The sequence below is a fragment of the Ceratocystis lukuohia genome, assembly GCF_044167205.1.
Source record: "Ceratocystis lukuohia strain C4212 chromosome Unknown Supercontig1_pilon, whole genome shotgun sequence".
Taxonomy (NCBI): Eukaryota; Fungi; Ascomycota; class Sordariomycetes; order Microascales; family Ceratocystidaceae; genus Ceratocystis; species Ceratocystis lukuohia.
In genome coordinates, this window is record NW_027263520.1 from 4,416,051 (window position 1) to 4,442,434 (window position 26,384).

The following is a 26,384-nucleotide window of genomic DNA, read 5'->3' on the forward strand; positions in this document are numbered from 1 at the left end:
GACATTTCATGGCCTTCCTGTTTCAGACAGATTAGATTGAGTTATCTGCTCATTATTTTTCAGGCCCACTTATTAAATTGCCATTTTGGCCACGCGCCTTTTTTCTCTATTTTTTACATGGTGGCTTTTGCTCAGTTGTCAGTCGCGCCTGCCATCTTTTTTTTCTGCCCCTGTTTAGCCTCTGTTGCCTTTGAAACGCAATCACAAATCAGCCAGAGGACCCACAACTAGAATACAAATACCTGTCATGTCCCATCATTCTAGCCCATAATCTTCTCTCTTGCATCCACACTACTCACTTTTTAACTCATCTTCTCATCCTCACCATACATTCATCACCTATCAATCAACTGAAAAAAAAGTTGTTTATTCTCTACTACCAATCAAACTAAAAATACACAATGGCTCGTACGAAGCAGACGTAAGTTTTTGATTCTCTATACCTACCAGCCATTACATTTCCCTCCTGAATCATCGAGATCAAACCAACGCGTCCAGCTCACTAACATTGGACTCTATCACAGCGCCCGTAAGTCCACTGGTGGCAAAGCCCCTCGCAAGCAGCTGGCTTCCAAGGCCGCTCGCAAGTCTGCCCCCTCAACCGGTGGTGTCAAGAAGCCTCACCGTTACAAGCCTGGTACCGTCGCTCTCCGTGAGATTCGTCGCTACCAGAAGTCAACCGAGCTTCTGATTCGCAAGCTGCCTTTCCAGCGTCTGGTTCGTGAAATCGCCCAAGATTTCAAGTCCGATCTTCGCTTCCAGTCTTCCGCCATTGGCGCTCTTCAGGAGTCCGTCGAGTCTTATCTTGTCTCTCTCTTCGAGGACACCAACCTGTGCGCCATTCACGCCAAGCGTGTCACCATCCAATCGGTACGAAACATCATACCAATATTCATGCCGTATACAAATAACTAACACCCCCATAGAAGGACATCCAGCTGGCCCGTCGTCTCCGTGGCGAGCGCAACTAAACGCGATTAATGTGTTTTGACATTTTCTTTATTTTTCGACTTTCAGTGGTTCGCGGAATACCACGCGATAGTTTAGTGTTATTGTCACAGTGGGGATAATTCGGCGTTGAGTGATTGCTTATCTTTTTTTATTGCTGGGTGGTTTTGTAAACTATCATTTTTATTGTAGCGGCCAACAGTGCCGCATTTGGGACCTGCAATGCAACATGCTTCATGATTCATTTTCATTCAAAAACACCCACCCCATTCACATAAATTAACGTATAGTAAACTGTGGAATACTGTTGATCGAATGCAAACTAGCAAAATTGGTACGTTTTGCTCCGTTGACCGATGCGTCCATCATGTTGCCTGAATTAAGGAGAAATAGGCCAGATATAGGACTACGTGTCAGATCACATGATCATTTAAGTCAAATAGCCAATGATATCCTGATGCTGAAGAGTGATCACGTGCTATGTATCATGACCAAGTTATAGTTGTGATATTGTGAAAAAGACAGCAACTTTTGTGAGCGTAAATATTTCAGCTTACAGGCTAAACAGAAAATAATAATGATAGTACAATCACCAGGTGGGAGAATCTCATCATAATCGAAAATAAAAAGAACATAAAAGCAAAGGCCCCGACACCGCCAACTAAAGTCCAACAGAAGAAAAAGAAAGAAAGATGTGAAGAAAAGAAAAAAAAACTGGCAAGTAGACCCTGATGTGAAACACACATGTAGATGAAAAAAAAAACGACAATAAAGGGAAAAAAAAAAAAAAAACAACTGTAGAATATACGTCGAAAGGCGTGTTATTCCACCATGCCAAAATTAAGCCCAGCCGGCCTCGGCAGTAACGGTAGGGACATTGGTGAAAACATCAAAAGCACCCGTACCAACCTTGCTGAGCTTGCCCATGACAATACGTGAACTTGGGGTCTTCAGATCATCCCAGTCGCCAGAAATCAGTGCCTCCTTCAGGAAACCAAGTGTAGTCTCGAAGCTCATCTTGGTGAAGGGACTGACGTTGCCCTTGAGGCCGATACGGTTGAAAGGGGTGAAGCCACCATTTCGTGTCATGTAGTCACTGATTAGATTGAGGTGGCGAGCATCAACTGAGATACCGTGAGAAGAGAAGACGGCATTTAGCTCTTGGATGATATTGTTGCGAGCAGCTTCAACACCATATTCTTCTAGGACAGCCGCAATATCGTTGGTGTAAATCCGATCCTCATCAATAAAGTCAGAGTATTTACGAACTTCGCGGAGGTTGATACCAGCAGCATGGATAACATTGGCCTTGATATCTTGATGAGTCACAGGATCCACCAAGCTCTCATCCTCTACAAAGGTACAGGCGCCAACTCCAGGAATCTGGCGAATGACAGATTTACGAATAGCGTCCTGAACCAAGTTGAGCATAATGAGCTTGGGGGTTTCAATATCGAATTCAAGACTGAGCTCAGCCCAAGACCCAGTATGCTCATCGCACCTGAAGCGAGTGATATTCTCATGTTTTTGTAGAACACGACGAGAGCGATGGGCACTCGTGATCTTGAAGATTTTGTTGGAACTGGTAGAGGCAGAATCCGCCTCAGAGTCTGAGTCTCTGCTGGCATCCTGTGAGTTGCCAGCCTTGGGGCTGCTGGCAAAACCCTCGTCCTCGTCGTCTTCCTCGTCACTGCTATCTGCCTCACGCTCAATCGCATTATCCTCATCATCATTGGCACCATAGGACGATGCCTCGGTACGGTTGGCCTTGCGCTTGGCTGTGGTGGCATCATTGTCATCGTCATCATCACTGTCGTCCTCGTCTTCATCATCAGCAGAGCGATTGTTAGTAGACGAAGTAGATGCCATTTCAACAGTGCCAACGGAAACACCAACGGCCGGAGTAGATGAGTTACTATCGCTCAAACGCTTCTTAATTTCCTTCTTAGTAAAGGAAAGAAGCTTAGTCAAGAAGTGAGTCTCAACGGCTGAAATAACGTCATCGACAGTAACAGCATATATCTTGGTGTATTCCTCCGAGGGGAAGAAGGACAGTTTGATATCGTAAATCTTGGCTAGGGCGTGACCCTTGCCCTTGCCGACACGCTCCTTGACAACAGCCTTGTCGAGAATATCAGACATGGGCAAGATTGAAAGCGACTTGGCAAAGGCTTGGGCTTGAGGCTTGCTCACATCATCACGGAGAACTAGGGTCATACTGGGAGTCTTGAGCTTCACGGCAGCAGTCATCAGAATTTCACGCAGGCGGGGAATACCCAGCGTGACGTTCTTGGCCGAATGACCAGCCAAATGGAATGTGTTTAGAGTCATTTGGGTTGACGGCTCACCAATAGACTGGCCAGCAACAATACCAACAGCCTCGCCAGGCTCAGCCATAGAGCGCATGTACTTGGCAGCAAAGAGCAGCTCAGCATCCTTTTTGCTAATACAAGCCGTCGAAAGCTTCTTTTCCTTGTCCTTGACGACGCCATCGGGGTTTTTGTTGATGTAATCAGTCATCTTCTTGTAGAAAGCTTCAGAGGTAGCGAACAAGTTGCGGGATGGGTTAAGAACAGAGGTAACCGGATCCTTGGCTTTTCCATCCTTGGCCTTGGAATGCTTGACAGCGCTCTTCATTTGCTTCATAATCTCACTCTTGCGTTTTACCAATGACTCGTCTAGAGAGCCTAGGCTTAGCTGTGATGCCTCAGACTCCATGTTGCGGGCTACAAAGGTGAAGTCAGTCAGGTACTTTTGCTTGGACACATCCAGGCCATCTTCGCCGTAGAGTAGCTGCACAAGAGAGCCATCTGCATCACGAACAGTAGAATCGTACGAAACAGTAAGACCTTCCATTCCCTTGATGATACAACGCTGGAGATATCCAGAACTGGCTGTCTTGACAGCAGTGTCAATTAGACCTTCACGACCAGCCATGTGATGGAAGTAGTACTCCTGAGGCCGAATACCAGACAAGAAGCGGTTAACAATGTACCCGCCAGCACGAACACTGGGATCAAAGGGATCGAAACAGGGGAGGGACTTTCCGCTGACCATGACTGGAACACGACGACCCTCCAAAACCTGCTGACCAAGATTGACTGAGATTTGGTTGGCATTGACTTGACCACCCTTGGCACCAGAGGTAGTCATTGCCTGCATTCGGTTTTGTGGGAAGAGCTTCTCTAAGCCCACGGGCATGCATGAGCTGGTTGCTTCAGTAGTAAGACCAGCAGTTTGCTGATTCATAAGACGATCAAGACCCTCGTGCTTGACAGGATCGCGCAAGACCTCCTCCATACGCTTCATGAGCTCCGGGTTGGTGGCGCTGATGGAGGAGTCGTTTTCATCCAGGGAGACATACTTCTTGGCAACGCCCAGGCCCACAGTTTGGGCACCGGAAAGAGCCTTGAGACGTGCCGCCTCGCCGTGCTTAGTGAGGCGAAGATCGTCCATGCCACAGCTAAAAGCACGCATGTGAAGATAGCGAGTCAAAAGACGACCAAACGATGAGAGTGTCTTGCCGGCAATAGCGGCACCGTATACTTCATGAATGGCATGTATCATACCACCCGAGCTGGGACCTAGCTGAGACTTGTCAAGGATACCCGAGATAAACTCGCCGTCGATGAAACGAACAAGAGCTTCGTCCTCGCCACCAATGCCCCACTGGGCAGCCTTGAGCTGGGTCTTCCCATTCATCCAAAGTCCGCCACAGTTAGGCGGCTTAATGTTCTTGAGGATAGTAGTGACTACCTGCTTGCCAGTCCAGCGGGGAAAAGGCTTCAGGACGGCTGGTGGTACTAACTCTAAACGGTCGCCCAAAATATGGCCATGTTCAGGGCGAAGGGCTGCGTAGACGAGTTGTTGGTAGTCACCACGACCGAAGAAGGAGTCCTTGCTGCAAAGGGCAACCGAGACGGACAAATGATCCTGAATCAGACCACGGAGAGGCTTGCCCTGTGTACCTGAAATGTACTGGTGGTCGGTATCGGCAATTTGCAAGGCTTCAGCGCGAGCAATTTCGTTTTGCGGGAAGTGCATATTCATTTCGTCGCCATCAAAATCGGCATTGTAGGTGTTACAGTTGGCATAGTGCATACGAATAGTCTTTTCGGCGGGAAGAACGCGAACACGATGGCCCATAATAGAGGGCTTATGAAGAGTAGGCTGGCGGTTCATAAGCACAACATCACCGTTGGTGATATGGCGGTGGACCTTCTTGTTCTTAGTACCAGTCGACGATACAGAGGAGGGAGCCAGGAGTTGGTTGGCCAGAGCTGCCCGCTGATCGGGGGTTTTCCAGCGGAGATTAGTCAGCTGACCGGTCTCACTTTCAATGGCAACAGCACCAGGCCACTGCGAAGCGCCGTTAATGACAGCCTGATGAAGCTCACGGAAGTTATGGCTCGTCACAGGCTCAGGGTAGGTCAAGCGTGTGGCAAAGACGAGAGGCACACCGATTTCGTTGGTTTCGATGTTGGGGTCGGGGGAGATGACGGAGCGGGCAGCGTAGTTGACACGCTTGCCCATCATGTTCATACGGAACAGACCCTCCTTTTTCTCAAGCTTCTGCTTGATGCCTTCCTCGTTCTTGAGAGCAGCAGCGCCTTTGGTGGGGTTTAGGTTCTTGTCGATAAGCGAGTTTACAGCGCCCTGGAGCTCAATCCAGGCTCTGTGTAGATCAGCAAGCTCTCGCATAGATCGTGCCTTGCCATCCTCAAGCATACCGGCACGCTGGATGCGCTCGCAGCTGCGAAGAATGTTCTTGAACAGAGAATTTTGTTCGTTCTCGGAGATTTGGCCTGCACCCATACGAGCTTCGGGGCGATAGCGATTCGGTGGCACTAGGATAGCCTCAATGAAGAACATGTCTGGCGTAACGGTGGCCACTTTTCTCGAGGGTCGTGAGTTGTATAGCAAAGACAAAATCTTTTGCTCTTTCTTGAACAGCAATTCCATGCGGCTCTGAACCTCCATGGCGCTAAGATACCGCTGCGACGGCCTGTTGTCAACACTCACAGGAGCATCGCCCATATCGACATCGGAGTCGGCGGTACCATTGGTGTTGGAGCTGACATCAACGGCCTCGTCCTCTTGGTCAACAGCCTGGGACTGAGTGGCCTTGGATGCATGCGAAATCATGGCATCTGTAGCTTTTAACCGACGAGACTTCAGACTATTGATTTCCTTGGTGGATAGAGATTTCTCGAAGATTTTGACGGCCCCATCCTTGCGGTAGCGCGGTGAAACACCCTGGCAGGTGGAACACTTTCCTACGCGATTAGCCTCAACCAGGAACTCCTTTACTAGCACGCGGCGCAAAGAGGTGGCTCCTTCGTGCTTGGAATCCATGGCCTCGGAAACAAGCATGCGGCGGCCTTTAATGGCGGAGGCTACAAAGCGATTACGTTTGCGAATGACCATGTCTTGCGTGCTAGAAGCACCATCCTCCTCAGCCTCACTTTCCGAGCCAGGATGGCGAAGGTCGTCTGGGAGATAAGAAAGGTCTTCATCAAGAGTGTCGATATGATGCGCTGCTTCCATCAGACCGTACTGCAGAAGCTGGAATTTGCAAAGGTATTTATGGAGAGAGCGGGACGACATACGGAAGCCACTGCAGTAACGGCACTGGGCACGCAGCAGCGTCAAGACTTGATCGATAAAAGTAGGGTGGTAGACGGGACAAGGAAGTTCGATGTGGCCAGCATGGCCGGGGCAGTGGTACTGGTTCAAGTGGCAGGTCAAGCATCTATAGCGAGAGAGAAGACCCGTGTTAATACGTGAAGGAGGGGGAACTTGGAGAAGAAGCTATCGCAGATTGTATAAATTGTATACATGACTTACGGTGAGTCGCCCCATGCGCCTAGAACCTGGTCATAGAGACCGCCTGGCACGGGATTCAGAAGAGAATCAAAGGAGTTGCTGTTCTGAATTCGTTTGACAGAAATGGATCGCACATCTTGGCTGGTCAAGAAGTCAAACTCAACCCGGTCGACCGTTGTGGTCACGGGATTGGAAATATTCATCGTAACGGTTGGAGGCGGAAGTCTAGATAGATACAAGAGACGTGTCTAGCAAGACAGCAGAGGTGCTGCATCCAAACCGACAAGCACACGAAGGGCAATATACTCGATGTTTCGTGAGCGCCGTGCTTTGGAATATTGAGTTCTCTAAAGGCCTTCTTGGTAGGTAAAGAAGGAGAGAGAGAGAGAAAAGACGAAAATGGGCTCTCTCAAGAAGTCTAGGCCAAGGCTGTGAACATTAGCGAAGAACCAATGAGCCTAGGAAGAGCAGAAAAAACGGAAGAAAGAACAGAAGGCAAAGGCAAATCGCAAACGTAAAAAACCAACTAGCCGTTGTGCCGTACAGTGAAGAAAATTAAGCAACAAAAATGCAAAAAAAAAAAATCTTATCGGCTTCCAGAACAAATGCGCGACTGAATTTTGCCTGGTGAAGTGGGGCAGAGACCCATTGAATTTTTTTGGCGGTGAATGTTGGCAAAACTCTGAAAGGCGGTGTATGTGGATCGCGATAAGATAAGCTTCGAAGAGAGAAAGTTAGAGCAAGAGAAAAACAAAAAGCCCTCTTCAATATAAGACAAGCGGGCTTCCCATGCGACCCGCTGAACCATGCTGAATGCCGCGTCGCTTTGTAATGTATTCAGGCACTACGCCATCTTGGATGTTTGCAAATACAACATGCCACAGCCAGATTTTAAATTACGAAGAGCCCTGGGCAAATCTCATGTCACAATTATTATGGGACCAACTGTAATCTGTGTTATGCTTGATTTTTGTGACACGTTACACTGTATGATGAGCAATCAATTGAACTTTACCAGCTATATACATGCATTAATGCAAGTCTTACGCAAGAAATTCGAGCAAGTTGTTTTAATAATAAATGCAGTTTGTATTGGGCTAGAAATATACAATAATAGTAGTAATAATGATGATGACGATGGTAGCGAATAAATGACAGTCCGGATGAGGGAGTCTGAACTCCCCCCCCCCATTGGACATGAGGAAAAATGCCAGTCCAGAATCTATATACAGGAAACGCCAAACTATGATGCAGCGAGGACATAAAATAAACAACGAAGACGAGGAAGGAGGAAGGAAAGAAGACAAGATGCTCCACAATAAAGCAAAACTCCAGGGATAGGATATCATAAGCAACGTGAGATGGATGAAGTATACTGTCCAAAGACAGATTGACTGATGACAAGGAAAAGGAAAAAAAAAAAAAAAAGGAAAAGTAAACAAAGAATTGCTCACTGGCCCCAGGTGTGGACTTGGTTGCAAGGTACCATGGCGGGCGCAATCATGCCACCAACAGGGCCCATGGAAATGTGGTGGGGAGGGGGAGAGGTCAAGGGATGGGCCATGGGTTGAACAGCCATGGGAAGTCTCTGCTGATGAAGAGCATCGTAGGCATCGGCCTGCAAATCAACGCTTCTGAGATCGAAGCGCTTGGAGCAGCCATCTTCCATATGTCTGCATGAGCCTGGTTAGCTTCCTATGTTCCTGATAGTGAGAGATAGAGTAGAGTGTGAATTTAAAGCTTACCTGCGCAGGGTATCCTTGCGAGCAAACTTGCGACCGCAGTAGTCGCAAGAGTGGTTACGTTCCTTCATGTGCACACTCTGATGGTGGCGCTGCAAATCGGTCTTGCGCACAAACTTCTTGGTGCAGTCCGTCACCTCGCAAGGGAAGGGGTACTCGCGCTTTTCGTCATGGGTTTCCATGTGTGCCTTGTAGTTGTAGCTGCGGCTAAAGAGCTTACCGCATCCCTTGACCTCGCACTGGAAGTTGGCTTCTTCCTTGGTGGTGAGACGGCGAGGAGCCCGGCGACCACGCAGGCGGAAGCGGCGGTCAGCCAGAACAGACTCAGAAAGAGCAGCAGCGGGGGCTAGAAGCACGGGATCATGGGGGACCGAGGGGTGGATGTAGAAATGCTGGGCAGACTGCGAGTGAGGGGTCTGCTGCATAGGGTCGATAACATAGCCCTGGGGAGGGCCATACACATCGTTAATGAAGGGCGCAGCAGAGGTGGGGTGGATAGCAGGAGGCGAATAGCGGTTGCCGCTCAGGTTGCTGTAGGCTTCAAGGTGAGACTCATCCTTGATGCGTGGGGGAAGAGGAGTGGTGTGCATGAAAGGAGTTCCGAATGAGCTGTGAGAAGGCACAGGCGAGTGGCCACCAGTGGAAGCGGTTTCGACATTGTAGGGCTGGTGGTGGTATAGCTCCTGGGCGTATTCGCCATGAGCATGAGCGTTTTGAGATTGCTGCTCATAGGCATTGAAGCTATCGTAGTCCGAGGGCATGATTGAAGTAGGCATGGAGGTAGGGGTAGCTGAAGCACCAGTAGCATCAGACATCGAAGGAAGAGTCGATCCTGGGGAGCTCCAGCCAGCATGGACCATGGAGGAGCCAGAGTCCATAATGCCACATCCCGCATCAGAGTACATAGACTGAAGTCTGTACTGCTGCTCAACAGCCCCAGGGGACGACATACGGTAGTAGGTCGAAGGGGGGGTCGAGGGCGAGCGAGTGAGAGAGGGAGGCGAGAGTTCCATATTGAAGGTTGGCGAAAAGAGCGAAAGAGAGAAAAGAAAAAAAAGCGAAGCTGGATAAAGACAATGAAGCAGAGAGGTTGGTCAAGTAGATGCCAGCTAGTCAAGCTCAACTTGAGTCCCGAGAGTGATGTGATGTGATGTGATGTGAAGAGAAAGAAGCAATATATGTATAGTCGGAAGATGGATAGATATGTAGAGTATAGTATGCAATACCAAAATGAAGATGCGAAATTTACAAAACCAGGGAATGAATGAAGAAAAAAGAAGGCCAAGATGTACAAATGATGGGAATAAAACTTGCTGTATGTGCTGGAAACTTGCTTGCCAGAAACTTGAGAGATCGAGATCAAGATTTGACCTTGACAGCAACGGGGACCAGCTAGTACTTGTATCAAGTCTCTGCTCAAACAGATATCCGGAAAAACAACATGGTCTTGAGTTAGAGAACGAAAAAAAAAAGCCAGAGCGCAATGCCAATGCATCCAAGGTCTCGATCTTGGCAAGAAGCCAAAAAGCCAACCGGGGGTGTGTACCAAGGACAGTAGGGACGAGAGAGAAAAAAAAAAAAAGAAGGGGTGTGAATAGGACGAGGATGAAAGGGCGTGAAATCCTAGAATGCGAATAGAACAAAGAGTGAAGGCACTGCGTGCAACACAAATCCATATGCATATGAAGCCGCCATCCCTGCAAGATGCTGGCCTATATGGGTGTGTCTAAGCCTTTCTTGGTCTTTTTCCATCCATCCTCAAATGTCCTGTAACTCTCTAGTAGCCAAAAACAGAATCCTTGGGCAACGATATGACCCGGCTTGCTTGCCGATTCATCGAGAAATCACTCTTAATCCATCGTCAGCCTTGCTATGGCTTTGACCTCACGTTATTCCACAGCAATTTCACTAGAAGACATGTAAAGAAAAGAGGAAATCGCTATTTCTGCATCCCATCTTGAAACCCAATCCTGGTAGCACCGTATCTCATAGAGCATTTTTAACAGCACACTAATCGTTAGCCTCTCAATGCAATAATTTCCAAGTGAGTTTCTATTTCAAGACTTGTGTATTTATCGTGTTTTTTTTTTGCGAGTGACGTAGCATATAGGATTTAAATTTCGTTACTTATTATTGTTGAAGAGCTAATGCACAATCATGTGCTTTCTGATTCAACTTCTTTCTCCGCCTCTCATGCCTTACAGCCGATAATCCCAGTATTGCATGAATTGACATTGTCTGTGTCTGTGTCTTTGGTGCCAACCCCGCCTTGATGAGGGAGTTTTCAAATTCTTGGGTTTCAAAGGGCTCTAGCAGAGCAAGTAGGTTCAGGAAAGGCAGGCGGGCAGGCGGGCAGGCGGGGGGCTGTGCTTTAACCTTCAACATGCATTGCATTGCATACATCACATCACAGTCCGAAAAGCGACCGGACAATTGATTATCCGGGCCGGCTAACACAACCGACGAGTTTTAAGGCAACTACTTGGTTTGAGCACCAAGTGACTCGTGTAAGTCGAGTCCTTTGCACCTTCCTTATTTTCACATCACATATACGGTGGGGGGGCTACCTTAGCCCAGACTTGATCCAACATCTTCCAAGGCTTCATCTGTATTTGCAGTGTCTTGTCTGTATGTTTGCGATATTTTATGACAAAAAAGGAAAGAGAAATATCTCACCATCTTGCTCGCTCTTTACCCAACTAGATCTTTCTATTTTTTGGTCTTTTACTTGGAATTCAGCAGCACTCGGATCAAATACCCTTGAATCCAAAAAGCACCTGAAAAATCATCAAAGCCTCCCCCCCCCCCCCCCCGGTCTTTCACTGTTTCGTCTCCATTATGGCTCGGTCCTCAATATTCCTCCTCATATCTCGCTCGGCCTCATCTAGCTCCATAGTTATTCTCCGATTTGCCTTCCATAGAAGAGATGGTTTCAAGATCTTAGCCCATTTTTCCCTTTTAGATCACATGCAATGATTTAATGTCCAATTCAAGGCCCTTTTCAAAGGGCCTTTCAAAGAACCCCTAGGTTGTGTTTTGGAAGGTGTAGTCTCCTCTCCACTATTATCGTTCTTTTTTCTATCTTTGTCTTCTCCACATAACAAGCGATGGGATGGGGCCTTTCTTACCATCGTGATGTTGTTTCTCGTCGATCCATGTTGCAGCAAATACTTGTTGGTCTGGTCTATATTTAGAACCATCGTCCTTTCGCCAAGTCGTGCTTCGAGGAAAATATTAGTAATTTAAACGCAACATTGAAGTCAGGGCCAAGATTCATCTCTCTCTCTCTCTCTCTCTCTCTCTCTCTCTCTTTTGCTATTCTTAACTATCATAAGAAAAACAATCAATTTGGTCTATTTTCTGATTTCTCAGGCACCAGCAATGTCACATATCTAAAAGTAACCAAGGCGGGATTTATTGCTAACCAAAACTTGATTAGTACTTTTGTACCGCCGTGCCCTGTTTTAACTAAGAAAACCTTTGGCACAGTTGTCGTAGATAGTCCTCTTTCAACTTCGTCGTACATTATACTTGCTATGCCATGAGCAACCACTCTGCACTGTATCGCTGCATGTCACTAATATCACATGGAGAGTATGGTAAACACACCAGAAACCCGAGTGTAGAGTGAAGAAGAATAGAAAATGGAAATGGAGAAAAAGAAAAAAAAAAACGCAAGATGAGAAATACATTTCTACTAGGAAATCCCCATCATCACAGTTGTGCTTCCGACAAAATCACCAAGACTTAACCAAAATACCTGCATCACTACACCCGTTCTTGGCCTCTACCTGCTTATCTTGCATGCTTATTCTCGCCACTACCCTTTAGCCATCTTTGTTTGTGAATTTTCAATGATGGGAATGGCATGAGCCTCGATCGCTGATGTTTCGGATTTCTCAATGCCTTGCGATCTTATGCGTCCAACCCTGATTAGATTAGACCAACGGAGCCGGCTTTGAGACCCTTGAGACCCCTTAAAGCCCTCCTCCACCACCACCACCACCACCACCACCCCCCACCCCCAACTTGTTGCATGGATCACGTTTCTTCCGTGCATTATCTTACCCACGAGGAGAATGAGGTCTATGCTTGGCCCTTGACCTCTTTGTACAAGGCAAGCCATCCAGTGAAACGAGCGACACTGATAATTTCCCTTTTCAACCTTTGCATTTACCTCTTCTGAGAGACAGCTTCTCTCTTTTTCATCTCATCTCTTCTTACCCTTTCTTATTTGCTCCTAGCCGCTCATGCCGGCTTGCGGCCTGTGATCTTGTACGATCTGTAATCTAATTGCTAGCAGCGGGGAAAATAACGGCCAGCATCGCATCTTGTGCTTGACTTGCCGCGTCTTTCTCCGGCTCCTTTCTGCTTCAAGCCCGAGTGCACCGTCTTCTAGATGCCCCAAGCATCATCGGTTAATTCACACTTGTGTCTCAAGTCTTTAGGTCGGCAAAGCTAGGATGGGGTGCTCAAGAGCGGATACAATATGCAACCTCCTCCCGGCTGACACCTGCATTACTAAGAGCATAGAGGGGAAAAATGAGGAGTAAGCAAAAGACCACCAAGAGATAAGCAAAAAGCCAATGCATGAGGGCCAGAAAAGGACTGGGGGTGATGAATAGCTAGAAAAGAAAAAAAAGAAAAAAAAAAAAAAAGGAACTTAAAAGCCCCCAAACACAACAGGTTCTATGCTGAGAAAATCCCTGGCACCACCAAAGGCCAACCTTAATTCACTGAGCAATTTTTGCCACGGCTTGGGATTTAGTCACAAAGTCCATAAACCAGAGTGCTGAAGGCCAATTGCTAGTCTAGAGTTACATTTTGTTTCCATTTTCAACTCGATCATCCAAGTTCTTGCTTGTGTGCGTTGCAGTGGGCTGAGCTATGTTGGTTGCAAATGATACCAGAGTATTTTTGGCAACACAAGTCGTAATGGGAGCTCTCTATTTACAGCTAGCTGGCTATTTGTGGCTAGTGAGGTATATATGATCTTGTGAAATTGCGCCGATGTAAAAAAAAGCATGTCAGCCAAAACTTGTGTAAAATTGCCAACAACCCAAGTCTCTATGCAACGTCGCAGCTTGCATTGAATCGCAGATGGCGATATTTACTAGGGTTACACTAGACATTAGGGTACAGACACACGTCACATATTGACAAACAGCACGTGACTACGTGCAATTTTGGTGTCCTTTTGCAGGGCGACTAAGACGCTTCATCGAGCTTCCCTGCCCAAATGCTTCAAGTCTTGACGAGGCTGTAGCAAGGTTGCGCCAAAACAGCTCTTGCTTTCAGCCTTGTCGCCATATACTGCTCTTGTCTCCCAGCGTTGTCTCTGATCGAAAGGAAGAAACGGGCCTTTCCAGCAAAAAGCGACAATGAAGTTTTTTATTGAGTATGGATGATATCTCATGAAATATATATCTATCGACAAATTTTACCTGTTTGGCCTACTAATCCCCATTGCCTCACAGTGAACTCCCAGTTCTATTTCCGTATCCACGGATCTATCCAGGTGAGGTTTTATCGGAAATTCGTGTGGTAGATTTAGGCATGTGATTGTTTATGACTGACATGAGGTATCGCAGAACAATATGCGTGAGTTCAAGGTATTGATGAGTTTGGTGGTTGGCAAGCCTTTTCCAAGACTGACCATGTAACGTATCTTATTGCATGCTTGCTACAGCTATATGTGCGATCTGAAGAGTAGGAAACACCCTCCCTGAAGCGAATGATGCCGAGATTTCCATTGGTTTGCCTTGGATATATGGCCTGCACTGCACACAATATCTGGCATTGCAAGCAGCAGTTTTTCATTAACAAACGACACCTCGTATAGGAACACTTGATGCGGACGGAAACTGTGTGCTCGAAATGCCTTCGGGCACTGGAAAGACCGTATCTCTTCTTTCGCTCATTGTCGCCTATCAGCAAAACTCGCCAGAGCCCCGGAAGCTAATTTACTGCTCTCGTACGGTATCTGAGATTGAAAAGGCTCTGGCTGAACTGAAAAATCTCATGAAGTACCGTGCAGAACAGCTCGGCTATGAAGAAGAATTTCGCGCTTTGGGCTTGACGAGCCGAAAAAATTTGTGTCTTCATCCTTCCGTCAAGAAGGAGAAGAGCGGCGCCGTCGTTGATGCTAGATGCCGGAGTTTAACAGCATCCTTCATCATGGATAAAAAGGCACGCGGCGAGGACGTTGACCTGTGCTCTTATCACGATGTGAGTTAGGGATCGAGATATACCATGATATTGCGACCTTGGGCTGTCTCGCTACATCGCGAATGTCGTGCTGATGTATTCTAACTTCCAATATAGAACCTCTACGAGAAGGATCCTCACAACTTGATCCCGAATGGCGTTTGGACATTCGACAGTCTCCTTCGATATGGAGAAGAGAACAAACAGTGCCCGTACTTTACGGCCCGGCGAATGGTAAGAGTGCCTAGACCTTGCAGGATTTCGTTTTTCCCTTGGGCTAACCTCACATGTCCCGTTGGTAAAGTTCCAATTTTGCAACGTCGTTATTTACTCCTACCATTACCTTCTGGATCCCAAAATTGCAGAACGAGTGTCCAAGGAGTTCTCCCGGGATTGTATTGTGGTCTTCGACGAGGCCCATAACATTGACAATGTGTGCATTGAGGCCTTGAGCACTGATATCACAGAAGAGTCGCTCAAACGTGCAACACGTGGAGCCGCTAACCTTGAGCGCAAGGTGAACGAGCTTAAGGCTACAGATCAAGAAAAATTACGTAGCGAGTACGAAAAGCTCGTAGAAGGACTCCGAGAGGCAGAAGAGGCGAGACGAGAGGATGATGGATTCATGTCAAATCCAGGTAAGATAAAGTTTGCGATGACAGACGAGAAAAAAAAGAAATATGCTTCTACGGAGACTAATTTCCCTTGCCAACACCTCCTAGCGCTCCCGGACGATCTTTTACAGGAAGCCGTTCCGGGTAATATTCGTAAGGCAGAGCACTTCGTCGCCTTTTTGAAACGTTTCATCGAATACCTCAAGGTAAGCTGTTATATGCCGTGTTAGAGGTGTTCTTTCTTTGCATGACTTATCGACTCTAACACGATTTCCTCTTTAGACCCGAATGAAGATTCGCCATGTTATTTCAGAGACACCGCCTTCATTTCTATCCCACCTCAAGGAGCATACCTTTATCGAACGCAAGCCATTGCGCTTCTCCTCTGAGCGCTTGGCATCTTTGGTCCGCACCCTTGAGCTTACCAACATTGAGGACTACCAACCACTACAGGAGGTTGCTATTTTTGCAACCCTGGTGGCAACCTATGAAAAGGGGTTTGTGCTGATCTTGGAGCCATTCGAGTCTGATAGCGCTGAAGTACCCAACCCAGTTTTGCACTTTACATGCATGGATGCTGCCATTGCAATTCGCCCCGTGTTTGAACGTTTCCGGTCTGTTATCATCACATCTGGTACCATGTCGCCTCTAGACATGTACTCCAAAATGCTCGACTTTTCTACTGTGGTGCAAGAATCGTACACTATGACTCTTGCGCGTAAGTCCTTTATGCCGATGGTAATCACACGTGGGAGTGATCAGGCCTCGGTATCCACTGGCTTCAAGGTCCGCAATGAGCCTAGCGTGGTGCGTAACTACGGAACTATTCTCACTGAGTTTGCCAAAGTGACCCCTGATGGTATGGTCGTCTTCTTCCCGTCGTATCTGTATATGGAATCCATTATCAGCATGTGGCAGGGTATGGGTATCTTGGATGAGGTATGGAAGTACAAGTTGATTTTGGTAGAAACACCAGATGCCCAAGAGACGTCTCTGGCTTTGGAGACATACCGTACTGCTTGTTGCAATGGGCGGGGTGCAGTATTGCTCTGTGTTGCACGTGGCAAAGTTTCTGAAGGCATTGATTTCGACCACCAGTATGGCCGTACTGTCTTGTGTATTGGCGTGCCTTTCCAGTACACCGAATCCCGAATTCTCAAGGCCCGTCTTGAGTTTCTGCGGGAGACATACCGCATTCGCGAAAATGATTTCTTGTCGTTCGATGCTATGCGTCACGCTGCACAGTGCCTTGGCCGTGTACTTAGAGGAAAGGATGATTATGGAATCATGGTACTGGCTGACCGTCGTTTCCAGAAGAAGCGTAACCAGCTGCCTAAATGGATTAGCCAGGCTCTTAAAGAGACTGACGTTAATCTTAGTACTGATATGGCTGTGGGAAATGCGCGAAAATTCCTTCGCAATATGGCACAGCCCTTCAAGGCGAAGGACCAGGAAGGTATTAGCACCTGGAGTTATAAGGACTTGATGGCTCATAAAGAGAGACAGGATGAAGAGCGCATTCGAATTTTGCAAGAGGAAGCAGCGAAGGGAGCAAATGGGACGCTGGATGAAGCGGAATATGGGCTTGACGCTAATGAAATGATGGACCTCGACGAGTTTTGAGGGCCATACCAAGATGCTGCATATCTATCAATGAAGAAGCTTTGCTTATATTGAGTCAAATTACATACACAGAGATGGTAATAGGATGGATATAGAAATAAATAAATCTAAACATAGATACATACAGATAGATCGCGATACCCCCCCCCCCCCCCCCCGATGTTCAATACGTAGTATGGAACATGAGTTTATAGTGCTCCCAATGAAGTGCCCTCAACGTTGCGTTTCAACGCTTTCTGTGCACGCATTTCTGGCATGGTGTATTTACGGCCTGGACGTCTTCCAATTTCAACACAGAGAAATCGAATGAAGTCATGGCTCTTCCAGTAGCTCGTATGCGCACTTAACATGTTCAAATACTGTATCTCGAGAGGCCCTCCGCTCCCTCGCAAATACCAGTCGATTTGGCCGTTGTCATTGAGTAGCAATGCCTTTTTTTCTGCAACCTCTTCGCGGGTGAAGTCGTGTATCTCTAGTTCTAACTGCGAGGGAAGATGGATTGATGATGGGGGTGCGTTTTGGTTTTCTAGAGTGTCACCATCGTCATCAGGAGACGAAATGTCTGTGCTTGTGCTTGTGCTTGTCTTGGCTGGAGATGACGTTCCAGGCACCCAGCCTTTGAATGTATTACCAACACTTCTGAAAAAGGATGTTGTTGTGCTAGGAAGATAGGCTGTTTTCAGGCTTGCGGCATAGGCTGGATCGATAGTTCCCGTTAACAAGTAAGCTATTGGATCTTCCTTGGCTAATATATTGTACACATTTTCGACAGCCAAACAGCCAAACTTGCCTGCCTCGCCTGTCAAGGCCGGGTCATCAAAGTCACTCTGATCTGTTCCAGGTTTAGTGTGGCCACGGCGTGGAATCAGCGTACCACGCTCTAGAAGTAAGAAAAATGCAGACGGACTTCCACAGAGAATCAGGTTGCACGTATCAAATTCAAAGTGCAGACTTGATGGCGTATTAGGGGGGGATAAATCAAGTTTTGGGACGTAATTGGGTTGTCTCGAAAGAATATCAAGAGCCATGGCGCTTCCTAGGGAGTGGCCGAGAATATGGACCCGGCCATTTTCGAGAAAACCTGGGTTGTTACGGCACCATAGGCGATATACCCTGTTGGCTTCCGAGACAAGAGCTGATATCATTTTTGACTTGTGATGAGACATATAAAAGGGGATATCGAACATCACGTCGGATATAATACTTCGGACAGCCGGGATTGTTGGCGGCTCAATATCCTTGAGACCAAACTGACCAGAGAGTGGCGGCTCCTCGGCATCTTCTTCTTCGTTTTCGACGGATCCATCGTCCCCAAACGACAGAGAATGGCGCCAATTAAGGGGCAGGATCATGATGCCATTATGCTCGGGGCGTAAAATACTCTTGACCGATGGGTTCTGAAGTTCAATGTTGACGGCTCGTCGAAATGAGTTGATAGCATGAGTGAAATGGAAACTCTCAACTCTTTTGGCAAACTTTTGGCCAATTCCGTGAGCAACCAGCACAAGATCAGTAACACGCCCCTTTTCTCTCTGTTTAAAACAGGCTGGGCACTCTTGACCACCTTCATCGGCACTAGCCAGATCGCCATTTTCTCCTTTAGAGACGTCGTCAGATGCACTACTGGCAGCCCAGTTATCAGATTTACTAGGATTCATCGACTTCTCATACAAATGTTCCCATGCCTCTCGATCAAAGCCTCTGATGACGGGAACACCAATATTAACACCCTTGAAAATGCGTGCAATGGGGCGGCGACTGTAGTATGCTGATGGTTTGAGGCTAGGCTTTAGAATAAAGGCATGGCGAGAATCTCGATAGATGACATGGTGGTTAGTGTAAGGGATTGTGTTAGCTGTAGGTTCTCCTGACTGTTCGCCAGATTCGTTTGCTGAATCTGGGGGATATTGTAGAGCGCCTTCAGCCGCAGCCTCATCATAAAAACATCGGATAGCACAGTATATGTCGTTTGATAGTCGCGGTTCGTTGAGACAAGGCATCTTTGCGTTAGGATTCGACAATTCTTGAGGCCACAAAGGGTAAGATATTTTTTCTTCGCCGGCTGCTCCAATCTCAACAGCACATGAAAGCTCAACCTGCCACGTCTCACTCCAAGCTCGCAACTCGCGATATCCAGCTTCTAGTTGATTAGCCACATTAACAGAGACAGGCATCATGGTGTCTCTGAGAATACAAGTTAGTAGCCAAACCCCAAGTAGAAGCAATAAAAGGAAGGAACTAGGAAATTTAGACTTACTTGTAAAACCAAGTCGCCCGCATCACGGGGGAAAGATCATTTACCGGTGACCAATAAATGGGTTTCATTATCAGTTCAGCTACATTCACCACATGAAGTCTTGAGAGCCCAACAGAAACTTGCATCTCTTCAAGATCTAAGGCTTCAAGCGAGTCACCGTCAGAGCACATAGTAGAATCGGAACGTGGAAGGGATGGCGTGGCACTCTTAGCCATTGCGACCTCTGCAGTTTTTGAGAGATGCGAATCCTGGTTAACAAGAGGCGTGGCAGCATTCTTCAGTAGAGTTTGCCCCTGCTGATCTTTTGACACGGGAATTGCTTGTGGCAGCTTATGGTTCTTTTCTAAATGAGTCTCTTCTTGCCGCCGTGCTTGCTGAACCAAGGTGTCTATCCCAGAAGTAGGTCCGGAACCACGAGGTACAGAAGGAGGAAGAGAAGAGGGAACAGAAAACATATTGGACCTTGTTGAGCGTAGTTGGGGAGGTGGAAGAGATCCAAATGAGGAAGTTACAGGTGTCGATGACCGCTCCCGTTCGCGTTCATAGCGGCTGGAGAGAGCGCGAGTCCGGCTTTCAAGATCGGTCATGGTTTCTTTCGAAGCTACCCGTGCTTCTCCTAGGTACCTAGGAATGCCAGTGCCCTTCAGGCTCTCCGATAGAAAAGGCGTGGAACCTCGTGAAACGTCTCGTGTAGATGGGATTGATGTGAAGCTTTGAGTTCTGATAAGTTCATTCCCGGATGTATATGTCGCTGTTTTGAGGAGAATCATTTTCCTCAGCTCGTTCATAGTTTCCAACGCGACTCGTTCTCGACCAAACCGAAGGTCGTGGCGGCGCAAGAGTGCACAGAATCGACTTCTTAGCTCAAAGTCGATATCTTTCCAAAGATCAGTACAGCATTCGCTGATTGGCGCAGCTACATTTACGGGTTGAAGTACCGTTGCGCATATTTCGGGTTTAGAGCCATGCTTTTGAAAGTGCTTTTTAGCTATAGTATGTATAAGTTTAACCAAGACATCGTTGTAGTATTTAGAGGCTTCTGGGCTGGGATTTTGAAGGTTGTATATTTGGCGATGGGTTTCACGATCGCGCTTTACGGTCAAGGTTCTCCAGGCCTTTTCAAGAACATTACTGTCGGAGCGTGAGAAGGGGCGGAGTTGGCCTTTGAGCCCGGTAGGATCAGAGGTATTAGGGTTTGTCCCAGGCGAAAGCGGATCGTCGATTGGAATAGAGGATGAGTAGAAGAACTGCGGTAAGAGGGGAGGCGGTGGTTCGAGGTCGTCTGTATCTGAGCCGAGTTGGTGGTCATGGTGTGGTGCCGATGTGGTGCCATTGTGAGGGTTTGAATTTAACTCGCCAGGGCTTTTGGGCTGATCCTCAATTGATGTGAGAGTGTATTCCGAGGGAGGTGGCGCTAGACAGCACATAGGGCCGTAGTGTGCGGCTTCTGGCGGCATATTCAATGTTGATGTGGACAAATGGTTGGCTACACTGAATGCAAGACAATATATATAAACAATAGCTCTAGAATTAGTAATCTGAGCTAGATAGAGAGACGAAGAGGCAAAGCTGCTGGAACTTGGTTAGTTGAATTCCAATTACGGCGACATGTGAACCGCATGGTTGATTATAGTAAGCTAATATATACCATACCTATTTCAGGCTGGGGTTGGAGGTTGCGCTGCGGCAAAAAAAAAAAAAAAAAAAAAACAAAGAGTAAAGTAAAGAGCAGTAGGAAGTAACAATTAACGGACGGCGACAGTTTGCTTTGCTGAGCCTTAGCAAAACTCGTTGGCACTTTCAACGCATGATATCTGCAGAGGTGACGATGTACTCCCTTGTTTTCTTTGTAGGAAGATTGACAGCTAGCTTGCGTGATAATGCATCCTGAATGGTATCACGAGGAGAGGAACAAGAACGGTATTTTCTAGGCAAACGAAGACCGCTTGTTGGCTGGTATGCAAAAAATGCAAGTAGGGCTGTGTGTATTGCGCACTGATAGCAAGGTGGTAAGGCAAGGTTGGTAAGGGTGGATGTGAGTGGAGACGTTGAGAGTGAATAGCATCCAGAACAAAAAAAGAAGAGGCAGACTGTTTTGGCTACTCTGCCTGGATAGATGGATATCGGGTTTTGCTTGGCGACGATGCAGAGGGATGGCTCTGGATGGTAACGGTTTGAAGGTTAGGAAATCATAATATTTTACATCAAGTCGCGGAGGGTTAATGGTGTTTCTGTAGTCACGTGATAGGGTTAGCAGCTTTGAAGAAGCAAAAAGTTATATTGATTTTATTCAAGGCAAGTAAGTGCTACAGCTAATCAAAAATAGGTGGGCTTGACGTTCTGCACAGCATGTATTGCATCGAGAATGGGAATGCACACGTACAGATCTATCTACTCTTTATATGATCCTTATCTAGTCTCATCTTGGCTTTAAGGCACATATCAAGGCGGTGAAGGTGAAGATAGAACTTGGAAGGATCGAAAAAAACAAATGCGACTCAGACTCAACCTTGTAGACCAGTGGGACAGGATCAAATCAGGGTTGCCGATTCGAGGTGGATCGTCAGAGTTTTGACCTTCTCTAGGTTTAAGAAGGCATTGCTGCGTTCACGTTTAAGGTTGCAGAGCTTCAAAGAGAAGCCAAGGTATGGAGGAAAGGAAATAAGACTAGCATAAATAAAACGAGTCATGACGAGCCTGTGTCCTGGGCTGTAAGCCTAGTTAGTGTACGCGGTAAGCAATGGAGAGTTGGCCGTTGTCAGCTGCATCTTGAGCTTGAATGGCGATAGAAGCACAGAAAAAGACTGATTTTAGATATAGGGGCTGCATTTAGAATCTCTTTGAGTTCTACGCATGTTTGTTTGCCGTCTCGCAATGTTTCGGGTTGGAGTTTTGGGGTCTTGGAGTTTTGTAGATTTGGAGTTTGTGAGGCTTGGACATGGGGTGTGATGAGCTTTGATGATGAAGTAACTAGAGAGAGACAGGAGACAGGAGACAGGAGATAGGAGAGGGACGGAGGGACGCACAGCACAGCTGGTGGGTGGGAGGAATAATGATTGGCACAGAGTTGGAGGCGGGATTACGCTGAGCAGTTTTAGTCCTTGAAGCAGAACATGGAGAACAAAGAATGTAAATCAGGACGAAAGACTTCCCTTCCCAAGGCGAAGGCTCTAGCTAGCCTAGTTTCGAGCTAAATAGAACTAAACTAGGCTGGTGGAAGTGGCTATTTTTGTATGGGCAGGGAGGGTATGCTAAGATATCGCTGGGATGGGATGGGCTGGAGTGGGCGAGGGAGGAGGTTAGGAAGCCAATGTTAGAGACAAAGCGAGATGGAGGCGGAAATGAATGTGGTATGCTACACACAGACTACTGGTAGCTATGTATTGCAAATGCGCAGAAAAAGCTTCAAGACCCCAAGTAAGAGCTGTAAATACTCAAGTCTTACATGTTTGTGCGAGAGGAGAAAATAAGGACAAGTACGACAGTTCTTTTCCAAAATGTCTAATAGAGTAGGAACGCGACAGAGGATCAAACGGGAAAGCTCTTTCCATAGTTGATGGCAAACGCCCAAGTCAACTTCTCTCATTCTTTCTTTTTGACTCCCCTCCCCCTCCTCTTCATCTTCTTGTTTTTTCTTCCCTTGTTTCTGCCTCTTTCTATATATCCATCATCTTTTCTTGCTTTATCATTGATCATCAACTTCCTACTTGAGACAACATTCTCTATTTCTATCTCCACAAAGCTGACCAGGCTTGTCCATTCTATCCCCTCCACCCCTACCTACCTACATAATCGCTCGGCTTTGGGTCTTTCTGCTTGTAAGTTCTCCATTAATTAATTATTCATATACTTTGCTTATCAGCCCACTTGTTGGAATAGCCTCTTTGTCTCGCTACTGACCCAGCGGCTTTTGTTTATCACGCGTAGTCCTCTATTTATTCCGACATCCTTTTCCTTTTCTTATAGATAAGATCTCTGGGTCCTCCTCTTTCTTCTTGCCTTGGATTATTCTTCCATTTTCTTTTCTCCATTCTTCCGTCCTGTCATCATCCCTCAATCTTGCGGTCTCCTCCCTGCGACGAACCTCCTTATCCCCCCCTCCTCAAACCAACCAACCACTTATATGCCTGGCCTTCCTGGCCTGATCTATCTTTGTCTCTGAACACTTTTATCTTCTGCCAATTTTTGTCGCTCTACATTTTTGCCCCCTTCGATTGGAAAGCATTGGAAAGCTGCGTTTCCCAATCTTGCGCCTGAGACTTATCTTGATTTCCCTCCCCCTCTTTCTCTTCCTTTGGTTGTCTTGTGTCTTCCTTTCCGTTCATTATCTCTTTGATTGCTAGCAGCTTTTGTCTAGGCGTGACATATTCATGCACTTCTTGCCTGATTGTCTGTCACTAGATCGATCCCCTTTTCCCTCCCCTTCACATATCCCCCCCATTTTCCCCCTTCGCTCTTCGTTAACTTGGTTGTTATTTTCTGGCTCGGGCCACATAGAACATTAAACATACGTCACCCTCTTATCTCACCCTAGTGCTCCGTCAAACCTTTTTTTTTTTTTTTTCCTTCCTCTTGCCATCATTGACGACGGGACCCTCTATACCAGCGCCTTCTATAGACGCATCGTGAGTGGGCCTTGTTAGGAGCAAGGTATTAGGATCCCACTACAGAATCCTAAACTTTCATTTTTGCTTTTAATCCTACCGTCTTGATTGGCCTTTGAACTTCGCCCCGGCTATGGCCACCACTGTAGCGGCCGTGTCTGTGCCGCGGCCACGGGAAAACATGCCCGATTCTCTGTCTGCGGCAAACCAAACCAGCACGGCTTCAGTCAAAATCCCTAGAACTACTGTGCACTCATCGTCACGTCACCTTCCATACTGTCCGCCTGGAAGCGTGCAGGGCTTGCCATCTGACCGTCTGTCCCTAAGTCCTGAGGACTCGGAAGATAGTGAAGACGATATCGACTCATCTTCCCGATCCTTGCTCTTCCCTCCTGACCGCTATGAGCGCTTTAACTGTGGTGGCTTTCCGGTTTACTCCATTGACCCTTTGGGTCTTGTGAATGCCGTACACCATATCGCAAACCAACCTCTCCCGCTCCCCTCACGTGTGTTCCCTTGGCTACACGGACTTCACCCGCGGAACAATATACAAAAGGCTTTTTTCACACGCCACCAATCGCAACATCATGCTATACCTGGGTGCTTGCGATCTATAACTCTTGTGAAGGCCAATGGGAACTTGAATAAGGCGCGTCTCAAGGGCGCATTGGCGCCTGGAGACATTATCACGTTAGCACCGGGAAAATACCAAAATGAATGGCCTCCCGCTGCAGATGTTGAAACAGAGTTTATTGATATTGACCCGAAAACTGGCTTTAGCGTGCGCAACTTTCATATTCAAAGCATCAAGGCGGCAACTGTTTCTGACATCATTGTGTATGGCGACAATCGTCAGGAGGCCTTCAATGCGGCCCGAGATATAGCATGCGCTCAAAGCAACTGGAGAACTAAGCAAAGTGCAAATGGTAGAGTTCATGTACCAGTCATGAACACATTTGTCTGTGTCGCCCCCTTTGCCGCTTTCGAGGAGTTCCATTCGGAACTTGTGTCAATTGATTCTGCCGGACATCACAGTGGCCGTGTTCTTGATTTCCACCGCCAGGAAAGCATTGAAATGCACGAAATGACTAGGCCGACGGAAATCTCGCACAATGTATGGATGGGATGCACCCCGAATCTCTTACCAACGGATCAGAATGATACTGAGTTCAATGTGTTTGTTGAATGCACTGATGCTGCTACTTTACAGCCTGACTTGTTTCGAAACCTCTGCATTAAACCTCGCCTAGAAAATGATTACATGCCAAGTCGATCAACCATCGAGTTTCCTTCTAGTGGCAGTCTTTCACTCTCATCCCACAATCAGCCGGAACTGAGGGATGTAGTGGAAATTTGCAAATGGATTTACAACATGGCGCATGGAATCCAAGAGACAGAAAGAGAAGCCATCGATCCTGAGCTCAAGTCACCGCTGCCTTGCGCGTCTTCTAAATTTCCACCCCGAAAAATTCTCTTCCACTGTGGTGACGGCTACACGGAGACGACATTGCTCGGCATAGCGTATTTTGCCTATAGCACTGGCCGACCCATTCCAACGGCTTGGCTGGACTTGCACACACAGCTTAAGCGTAACTTTTTTGCTTACCCTAGCGATGTATCCTTTCTTAAGGCACTTAGTCTCTTGTTAATGCGAGCCTCTCCAGTGTGTAAGAACATGGAACAAGACATGCTACAAGTCGCAGCCACTAGCGAACCGCGCTGGTTTCGATGTATGGATGGCTCTTTTCCCAGCAGGATTACCGACTATATGTACTTGGGAAGCCTCAACCATGCAAACAACCCAGAGCTGTTGCGGGCTCTTGGGATTACACAAGTCCTTAGCGTTGGTGAGGTTGCAGACTGGACTGAAAGCGAGTTTGAAAAATGGGGCCCTGACAACGTTTGCCTTGTGCAGGGTGTTCAAGATAATGGCGTTGACACCCTGACACCTGAATTTAGTCGCTGCTTTAGTTTTATTGACCAGGGCCGCCGGAAAGGCGGGGCGACCTTGGTCCATTGTCGTGTTGGTGTTTCTCGCTCAGCCACTATATGCATTGCTGAAATAATGCGGTCTTTTAACCTTTCTCTACCACGGGCATACTGCTTTGTGCGAGCCCGAAGACTCAATGTCATTATACAGCCACATCTTCGGTTCATCTATGAACTCCTGCGCTGGGAAGATGTCGTGCGTCAACATGACACAAATATAGACATGGCCAAATATACTGACGGCTGTAACAGTGGCAATGCATCGTTCGGGCGGGAGCTAGAATGGGCGCATATTGCACGGGAGATTGCATTGTTGAATCAGCCGTATCTCTGTCACTGAGCCACCTTCTTTGTCTTGCTTGTTTTTCTGTTTGTTTCTTTTTCTTGTGTGTGTGTGTGTTTTTTCTTTCTTTTTTTTTGTTAGGCGTTTATGGCTGTTTTTTTTTTTTTTTTTCTCTTGGACCTTATGGACTTTTTTTCCTCCTTTTTGTTCTTAATTCCATTTTTCCTGACTTTTCCTTTTAGCAGGATGTTGATGACGTCATGATAATTAGGGAAGGCCTATTATATTTTC

General features: G+C 47.1%; 6 protein-coding genes across 6 annotated transcripts; 3 read left to right on the forward strand and 3 right to left on the reverse strand.

The window, feature by feature from the left end:
- Positions 1 to 401: 401 nt before the first annotated feature.
- HOO65_011088 (histone H3) lies at positions 402 to 971 on the forward strand (the record flags this gene model as incomplete). Its single annotated transcript, XM_071006189.1, has 3 exons — positions 402 to 421; positions 525 to 870; positions 927 to 971. 3 exons carry the CDS (start codon positions 402 to 404, stop codon positions 969 to 971), a joined length of 411 nt encoding a protein of 136 aa, XP_070862910.1.
- An 817-nt stretch (positions 972 to 1,788) lies between these two features.
- On the reverse strand, positions 1,789 to 6,977 carry HOO65_011089 (DNA-directed RNA polymerase I subunit RPA190; the record flags this gene model as incomplete). The annotated part of the gene is made up of 2 exons (XM_071005248.1): positions 1,789 to 6,700; positions 6,796 to 6,977. The coding sequence occupies 2 exons, from the start codon at positions 6,975 to 6,977 to the stop codon at positions 1,789 to 1,791; spliced, it is 5,094 nt and encodes a 1,697-aa protein (XP_070862911.1).
- A 1,247-nt stretch (positions 6,978 to 8,224) lies between these two features.
- Positions 8,225 to 9,529, reverse strand: HOO65_011090 (Transcription factor hamlet; the record flags this gene model as incomplete). Its single annotated transcript, XM_071005876.1, has 2 exons — positions 8,225 to 8,447; positions 8,520 to 9,529. The coding sequence occupies 2 exons, from the start codon at positions 9,527 to 9,529 to the stop codon at positions 8,225 to 8,227; spliced, it is 1,233 nt and encodes a 410-aa protein (XP_070862912.1).
- Positions 9,530 to 14,113: 4,584 nt separating this feature from the next.
- Positions 14,114 to 16,960, forward strand: HOO65_011091 (DNA repair helicase rad15; the record flags this gene model as incomplete). The annotated part of the gene is made up of 6 exons (XM_071005411.1): positions 14,114 to 14,117; positions 14,359 to 14,744; positions 14,841 to 14,957; positions 15,028 to 15,361; positions 15,446 to 15,543; positions 15,620 to 16,960. The coding sequence occupies 6 exons, from the start codon at positions 14,114 to 14,116 to the stop codon at positions 16,958 to 16,960; spliced, it is 2,280 nt and encodes a 759-aa protein (XP_070862913.1).
- A 188-nt stretch (positions 16,961 to 17,148) lies between these two features.
- HOO65_011092 (putative phospholipase) lies at positions 17,149 to 20,674 on the reverse strand (the record flags this gene model as incomplete). The annotated part of the gene is made up of 2 exons (XM_071005327.1): positions 17,149 to 19,144; positions 19,218 to 20,674. The coding sequence occupies 2 exons, from the start codon at positions 20,672 to 20,674 to the stop codon at positions 17,149 to 17,151; spliced, it is 3,453 nt and encodes a 1,150-aa protein (XP_070862914.1).
- Positions 20,675 to 24,002: 3,328 nt separating this feature from the next.
- On the forward strand, positions 24,003 to 26,150 carry HOO65_011093 (Dual specificity phosphatase, catalytic domain containing protein; the record flags this gene model as incomplete). The annotated part of the gene is made up of 1 exon (XM_070999874.1): positions 24,003 to 26,150. One exon carries the CDS (start codon positions 24,003 to 24,005, stop codon positions 26,148 to 26,150), a length of 2,148 nt encoding a protein of 715 aa, XP_070862915.1.
- Between the last annotated feature and the right edge of the window lie 234 nt (positions 26,151 to 26,384).